The 20101-nt window shown below is 35.7% G+C and overlaps 1 protein-coding gene and 1 long non-coding RNA gene across 2 annotated transcripts in view; both read left to right on the top strand.

The window, feature by feature from the left end:
- The first annotated feature begins 5909 nt into the window (after positions 1-5909).
- The window catches only part of LOC106074749 (G2/mitotic-specific cyclin-B-like), a 28089-nt gene continuing 13897 nt past the window's right edge, over positions 5910-20101 (top strand). The window contains exon 1 of the mRNA XM_013235587.2: positions 5910-6097. Within this exon, the coding sequence (XP_013091041.1) occupies positions 6065-6097 (33 nt within the window). The 5' untranslated portion in view covers positions 5910-6064. The remainder of the gene's footprint in view (positions 6098-20101) is intronic.
- On the top strand, positions 7927-10499 carry LOC129923258 (uncharacterized). Its single transcript, XR_008775172.1, has 3 exons — positions 7927-8386; positions 9186-10165; positions 10351-10499. It is a non-coding gene; the product is annotated as an uncharacterized LOC129923258 (long non-coding RNA).

The following is a 20101-nucleotide window of genomic DNA, read 5'->3' on the forward strand; positions in this document are numbered from 1 at the left end:
CTTGGTGTGCCCCCCCCCCTTTCTTCCAATAAGAGATATAAATAAATTGAGAAGTCTGGTACAGGGCATACCGATATACACATCAGGTATCGGTATCATGGGCGTAGCCAGGGGGGGGTTCTTGGGGTTCAAACCCCCCCCCCCCCCCGAAATGAAATCCCCCCCCTGCGGGGGGGGGGGGACGGAATAAAGTCACTGATTTTTGCTTTCATTTTATTTATTTTAGGTGAGATTTTAATACTAAATCATCACTTACCACAGCACAGCCGAGGCAGTTTTGAGTTAAAAACCCTCTACCAGGGGGTTTTGAGTTTAAATCCCCCTACCAGGGGGTTTTGAGATTTTAAAAACCCCTATCAGGGGGTTTTGAGATACAAATCCCTCTACCAGGGGGCTTTGAGTCTAAAAGCCCCTACAGGGGGTTTTGAATTTTAAACCCACTACCAGAGGTTATTGCAGTTAAATCCCCCTCTTCTATAAAACAAAACAAAAAAAAATGCAAACAACAATCCCCAAATTCCAACAGCACAGTTGAGGAAGATTTTGATTTTAAAACCCCATCCAAAATTTACGATAACCCCATCTTCAATATAAAAAAAGCAAATTACACACTCAAAATTCTATGAGCGTAGCCAAAGGGGTTTTGAGTTTAACCCCCCTCCCCCTTCCAGTTGGGGTTTGAAGCTAAAAAGTACCTCTTCAATATAAAAAAAAGCAAATTACACACTATAAAATCTATGAGCGTAGCCAAAGGGGTTTTGAGTTTAAATCCCCCTCCTCCAGATGGCTTTTTCTTTACAGTTTAAAACCCCTCCAGATGGTTTTGAGTTTAAAATTCCCCTACAGAGCGTTTAGAGTTGAAAACCTCTCTCTTCAATATTATTTTAAAGCAAACTACAGTCACCAAATTCTATGATCATAGCTAAATGGGGTTTTGAATTAAAAAGAAAACAAAAAAAAACTCCAGAGATTTCTTAGTTTAAAACCCCTCAACAGATGATTTGACGAAAAAACTTTCCTTGTCGATATAAAATCTAAAGCGAAATACAGGCATGTAATTCCAAGAGCGTAGTCAAGAAAGGTTACAAATTTCTACCAGTGGATTGGGCGCCATTAATTAAGTGTGAATAGTCTTCTGCCGAAATTGAAAATCATTAAATGTCTCAACAAAGATGGCTAAGACAGATTTTAGGAGTCAGTCATAGAGATCGGGTCTAAATCAAAGAAATCATATGCCGAACTGGGAGTCGAATCCTTAGTAAGGTTGTGACAGAGCGTCGCATGAGGTTTTGCGGGACATGTTTTCCGACAAAATGAATTACGCAAAATAAGAGTTGCGGAAACAGCTTGCCGGAAAATGCGTCGAACGGCGCGAGAGGGTCTAAGTCAGTAAGAATAGCACATTAGTTTTTTTAAATAAAACTTTTTAATAGCAAGATAATGCACTGTAGATACCTCAGAATATGCATTTTGTTGGCTTTCAATACCAGAAATAGTGCTCGGCGGCGGGGCTTCGCCCCGCGCTGGGGGAGCGCTGCGAACTCCCCCAGACCCCCTTGCTAGCAAGGGCAGGGAGTCTACAATAAACAATAAACGTCTTCCGAAAGGGTCAGAATGTAATAAAGATTAATTATGTACACACACACACACACATATATATATAATTTTTTTCGCGTCCCCCCCCCCAAAACCCTCCCCGAAAAAAAATCCTGGCTACGCCCATGATCGGTATATTTACCAAAAGACTTCCAATGGAAATATTGTACCTTTTTAGATTCTATTGTTTAAGTCGGCTTTTAAAAAACAGCAATTAATATTTTACTAGAGCTCATGTGGGCCCATACTGGACACGAAAGATTGGCCCATGCTCAATGAACCCCTTAGCCCCATGGCTGGTACGCCTCAGGATGTAGGCCCCAACAGGTCGTGGGCCCAGTTTCATTGAACCCCTTTGCGCCATGGATGCTACGCCACTGCACAAACTGTCATACAGATTCGCATGACATTTCGTACACAGGTTTCTTTTACCTCCTAAGCGCTCACTATAATAAGACACGTTTTTTTTTTTTTTTTTTTTTTTGGGGGGGGGGGGGGGGGTCAGATTTGCAGCTTATAACCACCGCAACTCACGAAAAACCGCAAGCTTTCTATCAAACCTTTGTATTTAATTTTAGGTATTTCCCCAAAAGCCGTATTCTATATATCAAGAACAAATAATAATAATAAGTTATATTAATAAGGCTTGCTTTCGAGTCCGAAGATTAATGAGGATTGCAGTATTTCCCGTGACTACGCATCCCCAGTTACGACCTACAAATTTTGCCACATTGCAGGCGGCTTCAGAACGAGACAGCTGGAGGTCACTTACAAAGGCCGCGAAATACACATTTGAGATTAAAAAAAAAATCTGCCGCCGAGGACAGACGCAGACGGCGAAAGAAAATCTAAACCGACCATCGGCGGACAAAGTACAAATAGATGTAACACAAAAAAGGACTTTCTGTATTTTCTTTCTTTTCCTCTAAGAGTCTAAGTGAACTTAAAAAAAATACATGCCTTACGTCACTTCCCTTTAGACTCTGGCTAAATTAAAAAAAAAAAACCAACAACTAATCCCAATAGCGTCAAGAAGATAGCTCTAGTCTAGATCTAGAGTACGCCTAAATATATATATATATATATATATATATATATATATATATATATATATATCATGGGCGTAGCCAGGATTTTTTTTCGGGGAGGGTTTTGGGGGGGAGAATCCCCCCCCCCCTCCGACCCCCCCCCCCCCCCCGCGGAAAATTTATATATATATATATATATATATATATATATATATATATATATATATATATATATATATATATATATATATATATATATATATATATATATATATATATATATATATATATATATGTGTGTGTGTGTGTGTGTGTACATAATTAATCTTTATTATATCTGACCCTTTCGGAAGACGTTTATTGTTCATTGTAGACTCCCCGACCTTGCTAGCAAGAGGGTCTGGGGGAGTTCGAGAGCTCCCCCAGCGCGGGGCGAAGCCCCGCCGCCGGGCACTATTTCTGGTATTGAAAGCCAACAAAATGCATATTCTGAGGTATCTACAGTGCATTATCTTGCTATTAAATAGTTTTATTTTAAAAACCTAATGTGCTATTCTTACTGACTTAGACCCTCTCGCGCCGTTCGGCGCATTTTTCGGCAAGCTGTTTCCGCAACTCTTATTTTGCGTAATTCATTTTGTGTGAGAACATGTCCCGCAAAACCTCATGCGACGCTCTGTCACAACCTTACTAAGGATTCGACTCCCAGTTCGGCATATGATTTCTTTGATTTAGACCCGATCTCTATGACTGACTCCTAAAATCTGTCTTAGCCATCTTTGTTGAGATACATTTAATGATTTTCTATTTCGGCAGAAGACTATTCACACTTTATTAATGAGCCCAAGCCACTGGTAGAAATTTGTAACCTTTCTTGACTACGCTCTTGGAATTACATGCCTGTATTTCGCTTTAGATTTTATATCGAAAAGGAAAGTTTTTTTCGTCAAATCATGTGTTGAGGGGTTTTAAACTAAGAAATCTCTTGAGTTTTTTTTTGTTTTGTTTTTAATTCAAAACCCCATTTAGCTACGATCATAGAATTTGGTGACTATAGTTTGCTTTAAAATAATATTGAAGAGAGAGGTTTTCAACTCTAAACGCTCTGTAGGGGAATTTTAAACTCAAAACCATCTGGAGGGGTTTTAAACTTTAAAGAAAAAGCCATCTGGAGGAGGGGGATTTACACTCAAAACCCCTTTGGCTACGCTCATAGATTTTATAGTGTGTAATTTGCTTTTTTTTTTATATTGAAGAGGTACTTTTTAGCTTCAAACCCCAACTGGAGGGGAAGGGGGTTGAAACTCAAAACCCCTTTGGCTATATACGCTCATAGAATTTTGAGTGTGTAATTTGCTTTTTTTATTTTGAAGATGGGGTTTATCGTAAATTTTGGAGGGGGTTTTAAAATCAAAATCTTCCTCAACTGTGCTGTTGGAATTTAGGGATTGTTGTTTCCTTTTTTTTTGTATTGTTTTATAGAAGAGGGGGATTTAACTGCAAAAACCTCTGGTAGGGGGTTTAAAATTCAAAACCCCATGTAGGGGGTTTTAAACTCAAAGCCCCCTGGTAGAGGGATCTCAAAACCCCCTGATAGGGTTTTTTTAAATCTCAGATCCCCCTGGTAGGGGGATTTAAACTCAAAACCCCCTGGTAGAGGGTTTTTAACTGAAAACTGCTTCGGCTGTGCTGTGGTAAGTGATGATTTAGTATTAAAATCTCACCTAAATTAAACAAAATGAAAGCAAAAATCAGTCACTTAATTCGGTTCCCCCCCCCCCTGCGGGGGGGAGATTTCATTTCGGGGGGGGGGGGTTTGAACCCCAAGAACCCCCCCCCTGGCTACGCCCATGATATATATATATATATTTATTTTTTTTTGAGAGAGAGAGAGAGAAAGGAATGATGTTTGCTAGCATTGTCATCTCGCTACGTTTAAAATAGATTCATCAAATAAACGCTTACAATGAATAAAACCATATTGATATTTATTTTTTATTTAGAGGAACCCTGCATTAGTCAATATCTTACATTTTGAAAAATATTTTTTGTTTAGAATGTATCCCTCATGCCTTCATGATCATGACGTTTTTACCATTGGCCACAGTCGAAAGTGCACGTGTAAAAGTGCGTTGCTTTTAGAGATTTAAACAATTGTAGCAGCAATTAAAACACTGAACAATAATCTTCAAATACAAAGACAAAATCTAATAAAATAATCAGAAAGACACAAAGATAAAGGTACATTCCTCGTTCCATATGCTAGGACAAATGTGTCCAAATGCTCATGTTTAACGTTCTTTTTATTTGATTGAAACTATTCAATTTGAGGGAAATAAATCTAGTAGTAGTTAATAAATAGTTCATACATTTTGTTCAATAAATAAACTTCTTTTTTTTTTCATCCAAATAAAGTTTAATACAATATAATATAGCCATTTGTAAATTACTTTCGCAGAGAGTCTCAATAAAAGTAATAAGTCGATGTTTACTTATGCATGTCGTCGATATATAGAGTCGAAGTAACGTCTTTTAAAGATGTATAACAGGTAAGTTACAAGTATAGGATTCATTTCTACGAACATACCTGCGTATAAAAGTATTCCTATTGTATTAGCAATAAATAACCCTTTATTTTTTTGGATAACAAATTCTTTTAGTTGTATTTTTTTTTTTGAGAGACTCAAATGGAGCTGCCGCACTATAGCAAAGTAAAGTAGCCTACCCCTTTTAGACCTTGATATCTATAGGCCTATAAGCACTATAGGGCCTATAACAGCTGCCACGCCGATGTATTATTGTCATATTATACTCTAGTTATCTAATTTATAGATGGTTTAATACCGTACTAAAAAATTACAAAATGTAGTGAAATGTATTTTTTTTTAATTAAAAAAAGCAAGACAACAAAAAAAAAAAAAACGAGTCCACTATACAGAAAAAAAGTAAATTAACACAGGTCTGAGATGAAACCCAAGCGTTTCAAGTTCCGTTTAGTTAGGAGCGCGCAAAATGTTTTGTTAATACAATGACTAATATCTACAGTCTTTATTACTTTTAAAATTTGATTTTTAAACATAAAATTCTTATTTAATAATAGTCTATGTCATAATAAAAATAAAATCTACATCAACATGGTATTACAAACAAATTAATGTACGTGTGCATTTATATAGATAAGTGAAAGCTGAACTAGCCAATGGCAAAATAAATAAATTGTAGTTTCAACCAATAAGGAAATTCGTTACTACTTTTCGAACAATCCCGCACACAGGCTGACAGCCAGTCAAGTTATTTCCCATTGTATTTGATGACATTCTAAGGCTAGTTCTTGTCCAAACGCGTCTTTGCTTGTTTAGTGAAATGTTTTATGTCTAGATCTAGAATCTCTAGATCCTATATCTTATTCTTTCCGCCAGGCTAAAGTAGATTCTATTAAGATGACGACGAGACATCTCACTTTACCGGGAATGGTAATTTTAATTATTAAATTAAAATAATAATTTAATAGAATAGTCATAGATCTAGAGTCCAGATCTAGTCTAGAATGATAGATCAATTCAAATCATCAATCTCTTGAATCTGAATCAATCAATCAATCATCATCAACTAGATTCTAGATCTATCGTCAAGTCAATCTTACTAATCTTAGACTTAGTAGATTTAGATTACTTCGAATCTCTAGATTTAATTTACTGATATGATATTATTATTATTGATATACTTAGCTACTACTCTAGAGTCTAGAGTTTATTAATATTAGACTAGTCATAGATAGTCATAGATCTAGTCAAATCTAGTGAGGAATCTAGTCAATCTAGTATGATTTAGAATTTTAGATCAGTCATTTTTTAGTAGATACTTAGATATATAAATCTACATCTCTACTGGTCACTAGACTGACTAGAGAGTAGAGACTAGTGTAGATTACTAAAACTAAGACTTACTAAACTTACTGTAGGTAGGCCGTTCAGTCCGCCTGAAAAATCGTCCGTATTTTTTTTGTCCCACTTCGCCGCGAAACGAGGTTAGGGTATCCCATTTTCTTTTTAAAAGCCTCTTGTAAATATAAGTCGTATATAGTCATGTGATACACCGTTGTACGCAGAAATGGATGACGTTTCCATTACTGTTTGAAATATTAAGATAGCTTTAGTGTGTACGAAACTGTTGCAGGTTGAAGTTTTCTCTTTGTAATATCTTCGTATTCTGTTGACCCTTAAGAAAATTTCAAACATCGTTTTAAAGCTCATCACTTGCCGATTCTATGTGTGTAATTAGTTTTTTTGTAAGTATTGACAATTCCAGCGGCTTTTGATTGAAAGTAATTTTTTATTTTGGTCCAATCAAATCACTCGCGCAGCCCTCTTTTTTTTTCCCTACGCGTCATTCGCGATGTCAAAAGTAGGTCACGTGACTGAGCCCAGCCAATCACCTTGTGCTTACCGGCTGTATAAATGGGTCAAATGAATGAATGCCATGTCAGATGAACGTATTTTCTCACTTAAAATATTATTTCATAATGTTAATTAAAAGTTAAATAACATTAAAAAATCACAGGAATATCAATTTTAATGTATCTTAAAATATATATTTAAAAGCTAAATAATAATTAGATCTATATAGATTAAAAAAATAATTCAAAGTGACAATGTAAGACAAGATAACCAAAAGTGGGACAAACAAATAAGTAAAATACAAAGGCAAAGAAGAGGTCAAAATAATTAACTAAAAAATTTATAACTTTTGAACTAATTATCCGATTTTCAAAATTCTTTTTGTGTCATTTATATCTCAAAATTATCCATCTAGCTATAGTGGTTTCATTGCATATAAGTAAATAACTATTTTATCACTGAACTCCCTACTGTAGGTTAGATTTAGATTCCAGTACTGTAGTACAGTCACAGTACTAACAATAACTAAGGCTTAGCAATTGATGTTTTTCCAATGTAATTTTCCTGCGCATCCAAAACGATCAGATTTTCACAGGGTTTCTATGTGATGTCACACTAACCTATTAATTTAATCTATTGACTTATTGTATTATAAATATAACGGGAGACCATACACTACAGCAAAGTTTACATTCTCGTAAAAGAAATATATCTTCGTCTTTGCATTTAGATCTGCTAGATCTTGTAAGCTAAGAAAAAAATGCATATGTTGAAATTAGACTTACATGCATGAGTTAATACGGCAGTCAAGTGTGTATTTTCTCGCCAGACCACTCAACACACAACAAACACTATCGGTTGTCTTGTCATGACCGACTACACCTAGTCTCGACTAGCCTTACACTGACCAGTCAGACACACAAGGCGGAAAACAGATTGAGTTCTCAACATTCTACTTTTAGGACCATTTTTTTGACCAATTTCAAATTGGCTATTATTGACATATTATATATCAAATTTATTGCCCAAGAATAGAGGAATTCAAAAAAAATAAAATCAGAAGCAGCAGACAATTATTTAACTTGAAAAAATGAGGTCAAACACACTTACCCCTAATATAGATACTTCGATTTTCCGGTCGCGCAAGATTTTTTTTGGTTACCGGAACCGGTAGTATTCGTGCGGCAGTATTTAAGCCGAAAGCAGTGGTGATTTCGTTCCAGTCTGGTTTTGTCTTCAAAATCAGACACAAAAGGATAATCGGAGCCCTTTGTTTGTTCAAGGATCGGATATCAGTTAATTCTTTGGATTTATATCAGTGCTTTTCTATCGTCTTCATGGAGTTCCAGCGTGTTGAGCATAGGGGTAAGTTAACCATCCATAGTTTTTTTATTATTTTGAAAAGCATAGTTATTTAAGTCAATCCATGTACCTTAATATCTAATCTAACTATTTTTGTTCATATTATCGCAATAAGTGTTACACTTTTTTAGTAAAAAGTGACCCAGTGCATCAAGTATCTTGGCTAGAAAACGAAACTAGCCGCCATTACTAACCGGAAATGATAGATTCAATGGTTATCAATGGCTGCATAGCTTTTTTGTTAGATCGATTTTTTTTAAATCCATCATCTAGAACAGATTTATTTAATCATCCGTGATTTTGAATGTTATTTTTTAAACTTTTAGAATGATTTTAACCTAGTTCAATTGATATTTTTCGTTTTTAGTTAAATTTAAGTGATAATTCTTGCAATAGCTGGTAATATAATTGCGATAATTATAAAACAATTTTTATACACAATTTTAAGTGATAGTTACCATAATAATCACTACTAATTATGTTATAAACAAGTTATAAACAAAATAAAACACAAATCAATTGAAATATCATTTTATTTCAATGAAAATAAATTTTCAGATATTAATCTATAGATCTACTTAAATCTACTATATTCTCTATATGATTTAGGATAATTGTAGAAATTTATTTTAAAGTAAAGGCTTGGCTGGACTTGGACTTATGAAGTTGAGCCTTCTATTTTACATTAAATGTCTTATTAAACTGCATTTTATTAAAATTGTACATATGTGTAATTTTGTTTGAAACATTTTTTTTTTCACAATTAAATAAAACTAACTTTTTTTTGTTACATTTTCCCCAGATAATGTGGGCGTGGCAGGCCTTGATGTCGATGTTGTTGACAATAAGTTTCGAAGGCTGGCTGCCTGGTCGTGCGGTTTGCACGCTGGACTGTCGTTCGGACTTATCGATGGTCCCGGGTTCAAACCCTGCCCGCTCCCATCCCCCGTCGTCCTGCGGGAGGTTTGGACTAGGAAGTAATTATCTTCAACTCTGAAGGAACATCCGAAATAAGTAAAACATTTTACAAGGCATATGACTGATGTGAAGAACTTTTGCAGGAAGATTACCTGCAGCTGGCACCTAGTTGCACCCTACTTGGATAAAAAAATTTCTATCGATGCTGCTGGCAAAAAGACACCTATCCAAGTCCTAAGACAGCACTGAACGACCTAGTATGGTGAAGAAGTTGCGACCTGAAGGTGATGTTGAGGCTACTGAAAGGCCAGGTAACACAGAACAACACTGTGCTTGTTGTTGCAGAAAAGCGGTTAGTCTTTTAAGGTAATAACTTTTACATTTTCTTTTGTAAATTCATTTTTATAGTTTCAAAACAATTCCTTTTTAGGTGTCTCAACCCTTTTGACATTTATTATATTTATTAACAGGGCTTTTTGGCAAGATGTTGACTGGACCGTGGATGACACTAATCTACAAAATGAAAGAGATGAAACATTTTAAAGATACCATTTATGCAGCTATTATATTTATTCTCTTGTTTTCTAGATCTCTCATGTGAAGGTCTGCATTGACAAACTAAAGCCACTAAAGGCCATTGTGGATTCTCCAGAGAATCTCCTTTCAATACTAACTGATTGCTTTGGCCAGACTCTGGATACTGAAGATCTCGTTCTGAAAACCCTGAGAAATGTGACTTGATGAAGTATTTATCGAGATCACTAAAGAACTTGCTGAAGGTTTTTGTAAGGTGCTACAGAGACAGTACTTCAATTGATAATTTCCAACAACAAACAAATCCATTATGTGCTTACCCATCAAATAGTTAGATATATTTTATTTTAATGGAACATGTTGCATATCTGGGATGTTATTTATTTTATGTGAAAAATATAATTTCACAATACAGATGATAATTGTGCTATGAACCATTTATATTAAGTCTTGATAATTTTACCTTTTCAGCAAGCCTACATTGGTATGCATTAAAAGTATTTATTCTATTTCAGCAAAACAGATAGGGTACACCCAAACAATGTTCATCTTCAAACAATCATGCATGATCCTCGCAAGCTTTGGATACTGACGTACATTTGCAAACGCACTCAGACTGATGACATCAAGAAATCTATATTTGTTATTTACATTATATGTAAATTTAAATACTCTTTTTTTTTTTTAATTTGTTTTAATTTTGTAAATCTTGTATAATTATCTCAAAAGTCTAGATTAAAATGTTACAGCTCTCAAAGTATGAAATAGAAATTTTTGTTTTTATTTTTGTGTTGTTTTTCCAACATGCTATTCATCCAAAGTTTATTATAAGTATCAGCAAAAAGTTGTTCATTTCAGTTAAAAGCCTAAAAAGTAATTTATGGCTAAAAAAGTTGCAACATTTTAAGTGTCAACATAATGAAAACTTCTGTCTCAAATTATAATAAAATAAACAAATAACACATAATCATGCATGCATTCCTGTAGAAAACTTCATTTAAATTTCTCAATTAATTAAAAATTTATAACCAACATAAATTTTGGTTGTTATAACCATAAGTGTCAACATAATATTTTGTCGAAAAAAACTCAAACTTGTCATTCCACATTTATCAAAAATCAAATTTTCAAAAAAATTCTTATCTCAGTGTTAAAATAGAATAAACAAATAACACATAATCATGCATTTCTGTTCAAAATTTCATTTAAATATCTCAATTGGTTAAAGAGTTATGACCAACATAAATTTTGGTCGTTTTTTAAATTGTCGTTCCACGTTAACAAAAAAATTTTTTTTTTCTTAAACATCTTACTCAGCGTTATAACAGAATAAATAAATAACACATATTCATGCATTTCTGTTCAAAATTTCATTTGCATATCTCTATTGGTTAAAAAGTTATAACCATTTAAGTGTCAACATTTTTTTTTTTTGTCGTTTTCGAAATGTCGACCCACATTTAAGAAATTAAAAAAAAAAGTTTCAACTTCTATCTCAGAATTATAAAGAAGAAATAGATAACACATAAACATGCATTTCTGTTGAAAATTTCATTCAATTATCTCTATTGGTTTAAAAGTTATGACCATTTATGTGTGAATATCTATTCTGTTTCTGTCGTTTTTCAACACCTACCCCTACATCAAGGGCGTAACACAAAAAAGTGTTAATAGATATCCCAGATTTAAAATTGTCATAATTATCAGAACATAATTGCGCATTTCTATGGAAAATTTTATTACATTATCTTTAAGCGTTAAAAAGTTATAGCAATTTAAATGTATACGCTCCTCCTTTCGGTCACAATTTTTTGGGTATTTTAATAGGCTAATTTTCCGACACTAAAATGGTCATAACTTATGTTCTAATTAACCTAGAAGCATAAATGAGGTATCAATGAACTCCATTCAAAAAGATCTATCTAACTATACTAGTTTCATTTAGATTCATTAAAGTTGAAATTTTTATCAAAGTACCTACCTAATAATGAAAAATCCATCACTCACAGAAGATATGTCCAATTATCCATGAATTTCACAAATTCACAATATTATTAATAGAAAAATGTATCACAAAGTAAAGTATATTTATAGAACATTTGAAAAAAATATATAAACATGTGTTTTAAGACATTTATGCCTATTAATTGAGCCCCCCCCCCAGACCCCACCCCCTCGGTAAAAAAAAAAGTTGCAAATTATACTTTATCATCATCCTGAATAACAAAACCATTATCAGTTTTGACATAATATGTATCTATTTTAATGCCCAAGAACAGAGGAATCCAAAAAAAGTAAATTCATTAACATCAGGCAAGTATTTAACATAAAAAAATGAGATCAAACACACTTACCCCTAATATTGAAAAATCCAAAATTCACAGAAGATATGTCCAATATTCCATGAATTTCACAAATTCACAATATTATTAACATAAAACTGTGTCACAATGTAAAGTATATTTATACAACATTTGAAAAAACAAACAAACAACTTTGAAATGTATTTATAACTAATAAATAAGTCTCCTCTTCGGCCCACCCTACCATAAAAAGTCACTTTTTTTTCTTATATTTATCTTCATTTTTTTTAACATAAATACAGTATAATATATAGATGTATTTTAGACTAGAAAAGTTCTAATATTAAATGAATTATTATCAAGATATAAATAGATCTTGTTCTTGATCATTTCTAGATCTAGGCATTTGAGGTCTAGACTCTAGACCTAATAATAGGCTTAAGCTAGAAGTGCATGATGTTTTCTGTTTACTATCTCAAATAATCTCAATTTTTGTATCTGTTGTAAATGTTGCTGAGAAAAGAAATAAAAACATTTATATTTGGTTTATATGTGTTTGTTGTTATTTTTAACGATGTCTTAAGTTTAAGCCATAAATGATAAGATGATAAGTGGATCTATTCTTCTATAGTCTATAGATCTATCTATAGTAATCTATAGAGATTTAGAATTTACTATTTAGTCTTAGATCTAGACTAGTCTAGATCTATAAATCACAAACATAACAAGTATTATTAGATCAAGTGTCTAGATAAAGAAAAATGTAGTATCTGCGTTATTTTGATATCTCTAGTCTAGATCTACTAGTAGTAGTACCTCTAGATCTAGATTACTGTCTAGATCTAACAATGGAAGTGATACAGCACTCGATTTTTTACCGGTCAGCATTTTTTTTAGATCTAATCTAGCAATACCGTAATTAATTTTAATCTAAAATTTAGATTCTATATCTACAATCCAATCTTTATCCCGATCTTGGTTTTCTTGGCGTTAGTAAAAAGAATTTACAAAGGAAAAAAACACTCGTAGTCGCCGTAGAAGTTTTTCTAGATCTAGCCTCTATTAGACAGTATATAATCCCTAGATCTAGACTAGGGCTAGGTCTAATCTCTATTATTATAGATTATAGATCTACTAGATGATCTAGGTATTCTATAATCTAAATCTAGATTATAAAATATAAGTTAAAATTAAGATATCGATCTCCATGCGGCATCACGCTGTGTAGTGTTTAGCCTGTTTAGCACGCGTGCGTTATTGCCGATGTCCGGTTATTCGAAAATCGGTTGTTCGAAAGCGACAACGTAGTATTAAAGTACAATAATTACCTTAATAGTTGATAATATTATAAAAAATATTGTCTTATGGATAGTTCAGACTGAGATCGCTTTTAGCGATGTTTCTTTCTCGAGGATTCAGAGCGAATGATTGAAAAAACAAGTTTTTAAAAAAACGTAAGCCCTCCGATTTCGACGACACCACTTCCGATTGGTTTATAAAAAACGTAATAAAACATTATTTTTTATAGTTTTTTCTCTTTTTTAAGTACGAAAATATTGCAATATGATTTCTAAAATAAAAATATGTGTTTCCTAATTAAAATTGGTAATATTTAAGTGTAAATAAATAAATATCGGCAACCGTACATTCGCGACAGCCAATTTTCGTATTTGCATCGAGGCTATTTTTTTTTAAATCTAAGACAAACAAACCATTCAATTCACTTTTTTTTTCCTTGAACATTTACAACAACCATTTTTTAATGATAAGTAGGCAATTTTTTTCATATAACTATAAAAATAATATGTTTCTTACCTTTTCAAAGGGAATCACATAAAACCATAAGTAAAACCTTTCTGTCGTGAATAGCCTACTTGGTGAATTTCACAAGGGCACAAAATCTTAATAAAAACGAATTTCCACAAAATGTTGCTTATGAAGCTTACACAAACATAGATCTACGTATCAGATCTAAAAAATACGTTACAGGTGGCTTAAATTCAGAGATAATGAATATTGACATTCAAAAATGCATTTTCAATGGGAAATCTGTTTTCCGCCACAATCTATTTACTTCTTGGGACAGGGAGAGTATTTTTTCTCGAGTCGGTTATCCTATCTAATGCTTTTAGATCTATCTATACTTATACATGTATAAATATAACTGTACCATAGCTCTGGACCAGGCCGTCACTAAGCCTAACAGGTAGTAACAGCTACTGTAAGAATGAAGAAATACGATTAGATCTAGAGAAACTTGTATTACAACAATTACGTTTACAAATCAAAAGTTTCTAAGTAGAGATGCCTACAAGTACACATCTTGCGTATTTTGTATGCAGATGAATACTAAAATACGATAGTATGGTTTATACTCTTTATATTCTGAAAATAAGCATACACACAAAACTATATATATTATATATATATATATTCTTGAAGAGAAATCATCTGAAATGAATGAACTAATGATACAATTTATTTACAAAATCCAACTGAAATATATTAACATAATCATAAAAATAAGCAGACTAAGTTATTTGGGTAACAAGCCACACATAGAGAGCCTTTTACTACTTTTGTCTCTTTCTTCCTTGTGGTACCATGGAAATTAACCCCTACATTTTGGCCAGAGTGACAGACACCTATTTATGACACAGTGATCTTCTTGTCAGCGCTTTTTAGTCAGAAAGTTGATATCATATTTAAGTCTCCCTGACAAACATCTGCTAAAATTAACCTTGGGTAGGCCAATAATAGAATATATATGCATCCTTTGTTTGGTACCCTTCAACTCAATAGTACATTAAGAAGCTGGAACAGACGCAAAATAGAGCAGTGTGATTCATTACAAAGGAATATATATTCCAATTTGACTAGAGTAACACCTTAGGTAAAATCAGTAAATTTAGAAATCCTTCAGGAGAGAAGACTCAAAAGTAAAGTAGCAATTATACATAAAACACAACCATAATCTTCAAATACAAAAACAAAATCTAATAAAATTCTCAGAAAGACACAAAGATAAAAACCTTCCTAGTTCCATGTGCTAGGACAAATTTGTACAAATGCTATTTCTTCCCTAGTGCTTTTACAACATGGATAGGGTTGCCTGAGCCATCCGGGAAAACCAGTGACGTAGCAGAATTTAGGTCATTGATAAATATGCATGACTAAATTATAGATACATGACGTGTAGAACGTAATCATTTTCTTTTTGAAGCAACATCTGTATTATATATATAAGATTATAAGATAAGATTGATAGTAAAAAAAAAAAAAAAAAAAAGCAGAAATTCTATGGTGCTAATCCCTTGGGGCATTTACAGGTCTTATTATCCATTTCCTCACCCCAAACTCGAATCCATGTTACCATGGATGGGCATCGTCAACACTACTAGATCATAGATCTAGTACTAGTGTAGACCTAGATCTAAAGCCCTCCTCAATACTGCCCTGATTTTATAAAGGCTATAAGAGTCACTAAAATCAGTTATAAATATAAATTTAAAGAAGAAAGGAAGCTGCCCTTACAGTTTACAAATGTGTAAAAATAGTTAGAATTAATCTGATTAGCTAATACATCACAAACACTGGCTAGCCAATCCTGTGGTTGGAACTATCAGTAGTATCAGATCGGCCGCATTGTCTCACAAAGGTTAAAGTCAGACCCGGGACCAAATTTTTAATGAGAGAAAATAGTTTATTTAAATGTGACCAAAAAAAAAGGGACTGCACCGACTGAGGCTCGAATCAGTGACCCCACATCAATTGTATTTGAGTATGTTATTGGTACTACACTTGGTGACAGTTTATATTAAATCCTCTTATTTCATTCTGTGAATCAACAAACTCCCTTTTTGAACTTTTTGCTGTGAACTTCCACAGTGTAAAAAATGTAATGTGATACTTGCAGCCTGATCGTTTTTTTTTTTTATTAATTTATTAAATATTTGACTTATCAGCTACACCAGTAGTTCCCAAACTTTTTTGTCTCATAGACCCTTTGCTATGTTTTCTGGTTTTCTGTAGACCCCCCTGCTTAATTTAAACCAGTACTGCATTTTTGCTAATTCACTAACTTTTTAAAAAATAATTTCTAACTGTAGTGGGTCGAAGAGTATATATAGAATAGCAGGATAAATATTGAAGTAAGGTACATAACATATATATTAGTGTATGAAATAATTACATTGATGTGCTTAAATGAAATCCATTTTCATAGACCCCCTTGGACATCTCATAGACCCCCAATATATTTTTTCACTTTTGTAGACCCCTTGGAACTCTTCATAGACCCCTTGGGGTTCTATATAGACCACTTTGGGAATCACTGAGCTACACCATGCTACTATTTGTGTCTACTTCATAGAGAAAACCTTGGTTAGGCCAATAATAGAATATGCATCCTCCGTTTGGGACCCCTCAACTCAAGAAAACATTAAGAAACTGGAACAGACACAAAATAGAGCAGTGAGATTCATAACAAACGAATATTCACATTTGACTAGAGTAACACCTTTAGTAAAATCACTAAATTTAGAAAGCCTTCAGGGCAGAAGGCTCAAAAGTAAAGTAGCAATCATACATAAAACACTGAACCATAATCTTCAAATACAAAAACAAAATTTAATAAAATACTCTGAAAGACACAAAGATAAAGGCACATTCCTCGTCCCATATGCTAGGACAAATTTGTACAAATACTCCTTCTTCCCTAGTGCTATTAGAGCATGGAATGGGTTGCCTGAGCTAGCCAGGAAAACCAGTGACTTGGCAGAATTTAAGTCATTGTTTAATATGCATGACGCGTAGGACGTAATTATCTTCTTTTTTGAAGTAACGTCTGTATTATATAAGATAAGAAAATGGCTAAACATAAGTACATCACAAATGAAATAACTGGTCATTGTCACACATGTGATGCTATTACTATTTTTACTATTTCAGGTTTTTGCCATGTGCAATAATCTTTCCTGTTAAATTAAATGTCGCCTGACCAACAATTCCTTCTCGTCCCGAGACATGACGTTAAACTGCGCTCCTCTTTCCTTAGCACTTTTGGAGCTCAAAAGTGCCCTACTTCTTTTCTATCATTGTGTCTGCCTCCTCTTTTCCTAAGTCTGCCTTCATTGATCATCACACTGTCTCCTTAACTTTAAATTCTCACTACGTCCTAGACCAGTCCGTTTGCCGTGGACTGCGACGGGTAAGGGGGGATAAAGAGATCCTGGTGTTTGAGTGGTGGCTATCTGAGGATAAACCACAACAACACAATACTTTGGCTCCAAGTTCCCCTAGACCTGAGACCCAGATGGCCCGCTCTGGGTCAACCGGCTGGTCATGCCGAGCTACCAGCATAGGTCGTCGACCTATGCTGGAGGGTCAATCAGGGAGCTGCTGTATCGGACACATGTCCGATGTAGCAGCTGACTGAGTATAGCACCTGTGTAGCCCTGGCGGGCTCATTCTGGACATCCGAATGGCCCGTCCCCTTGTTGGACTCGATGGCGGGTGGGGAGCACAGGTGCCGAATTAACCAAAATATATATGGACAAAAAAACACACACAAAACTACTTGCCCCAGACCTATGTCTGGGCAAGAAACGACGAATTGACGATAAAAAAGAGGAGGTCCCAAAAAGCTGTGCCACCTGGCCATCATTTCTGGTGGTTAGATGCACAGAGGAGGGAAAAAGCCTGACCAAGTTGAGCCCTTTTATTATCTATAAGGGACTCAAGTCAGTAGTGGGAGAGCCCAAGAGTGTGTCTAAGCTACACAAAACAATGGAACTCCTTGTAGAAGTAGACAGCAAGACACACTCTGATGGGCTTTTAAGATGCAGAAGACTCTGTGATCTCCAAGTGGAAGTCATGCCACACAAGAGTCTGAACACCAGCAGAGGTGTAATCAGCTCTAGGGACCTACTGGAATGTTCCGAGAAGGAAATAGTGGAGGGCATTGAAGGAGTCACCCATGCCCGGCGCATTACCAGGCGCAGGGAGGGTGAGGAGGTCAAAACCGCCACTATTATCCTCACATTCGGAACTAGGACACCGCCAGAGTATGTGAAGGCAGGATACCTACGAGTTCCAGTGAGGCCCTACATACCTAACCCCATGAGGTGCTTCAAGTGCCAGGGTTATGGACACGGCGCGGCAGTCTGTAAGAGGAACACTGTGTGCGCCAGATGTGCTGGAGAGGGTCATGAGGACAAGGGCTGCACAGCCCAGTTCAAATGCCCAAACTGTCAAGCTGGCCACTCAGCCTACTCCAAGGACTGCCCTGTGTGGAAACAGGAGGTTGCCGTGCAGGAGTACAAGGCAAGAAACGGATGTACCTTTAGCCAGGCGAAATTGGCTGTACTGGCCCTACCCAAGGGCCAATTCGGCTTGACAAAGACCTACGCCCAGGCTGTTGCTAAGAAAGGAAGATCCATAGCCACACAGACGGACACATTGACCCCACCACCCCCTCCTCCTCCCCCAACTCAGAAGAAAACACCGCCAAAGAACACACCTCTGAAGAAACAAGAAAGCCCTGTTGTCATGCTAAAGAACAGGTTCTCTGTGCTCGCTGATGAGAGCATGGAGACTGAGCAGCATGTCAAAACCAATACTCCGGGAGAACCCGGAGACATCATGTCTGACACAGGTTCTCCTCAGAGAACCCAGCCAGACACCCCAACCTCTACTGAGTTAGAGGTTGACCAACTCCCTAACGGGAGAAATCAAAGCGGAGAGGATGCCCGAGGTGAGAGAGGAGGAAATAACCTCCGCTCTAACCAGAGGGATCTCCCCTCTCCAGAGAGAAAGACTTCCCCCAAAAGGGGGTTGTCCTCCTCTCCATCCAAACCCAAGAATAAAAATACCAAGGCCACTGGAATAAAGGGAAACCCCTCCGGGGGCCTCCCAAGGCCAAATAGCTCCAAGTAGGTCATCTAGAATAAGCCATGGATTCCAGAATTGTACAGTGGAATTGTAGAGGCCTCAAGGCCAATTACGAGGAAATGCAGCTACTGATGGACTCTGAGACTCCTGTAGCTGTCTGCTTACAGGAAACATTTCTAAAAGATTGCATCAGCTTCCGAAGCTACCGTGCTTACACCAAGAATGTTGAGGATGCAGAGAGAGCATCAGGTGGAGTCTGTATCCTTGTGAAGGATAGCATCCCCCATGAGAGGGTAGAACTACAGACCACACTACAGGCCGTAGCAGCTAGGATAACCCTTCACAAGGTTATCACTTGCTGCAGCCTGTATCTACCACCAGGCGCTCCATTAAACCGAACAGACATGGAGGACCTATTGAAACAACTCCCCCGGCCTTATTTAATCCTTGGGGATTTCAATGCCCATAACACCATGTGGGGATCCAACAATACCGACACAAGAGGTCGTATGCTGGAGGATATCTTCCTCCAACATGATTTATGCATACTTAATGATGCATCACCGACCTACTTGCACCCAGGAACTGGATCATTCACATGCATTGACCTCACCGTATGCGTCCCCGGACTTCTGGACGATTTTAAATGGTCAGTTAGCAATGATCTACGGGGAAGTGATCACTTCCCAATCATCATTACTAACAATCTCCCTTCATTGGGACCTCAGCGGTGGAAACTGAATAAGGCCGATTGGGAACAATTCCAAAAAAGATGCTCTGAGGATATCACAGAAAATATCCTCCATGAACAGAACCCAGCTGATACCTTTGCTAGCAAGCTACTAAGTATAGCCAGGAAAGTTGTACCCCTAACCTCTGCAAATCCAAAACGGCCTAGCAAACCATGGTTTGATACAGCTTGCAAAAGTGCTATTGGTGATAGGAAAAAACGACTGGCTGCATTTATAAAGAACCCTTCCCAGGAAAACCTAAAGCTATTCAGGATAGCTAGAGCAAAGGCTAGACAAACCATACGGTCAGCCAAAAGGAATTCCTGGAGAAGTTTTGTCGG

Source organism: Biomphalaria glabrata, chromosome 1, assembly GCF_947242115.1.
Source record: "Biomphalaria glabrata chromosome 1, xgBioGlab47.1, whole genome shotgun sequence".
Classification (NCBI taxonomy): domain Eukaryota; kingdom Metazoa; phylum Mollusca; class Gastropoda; family Planorbidae; genus Biomphalaria; species Biomphalaria glabrata.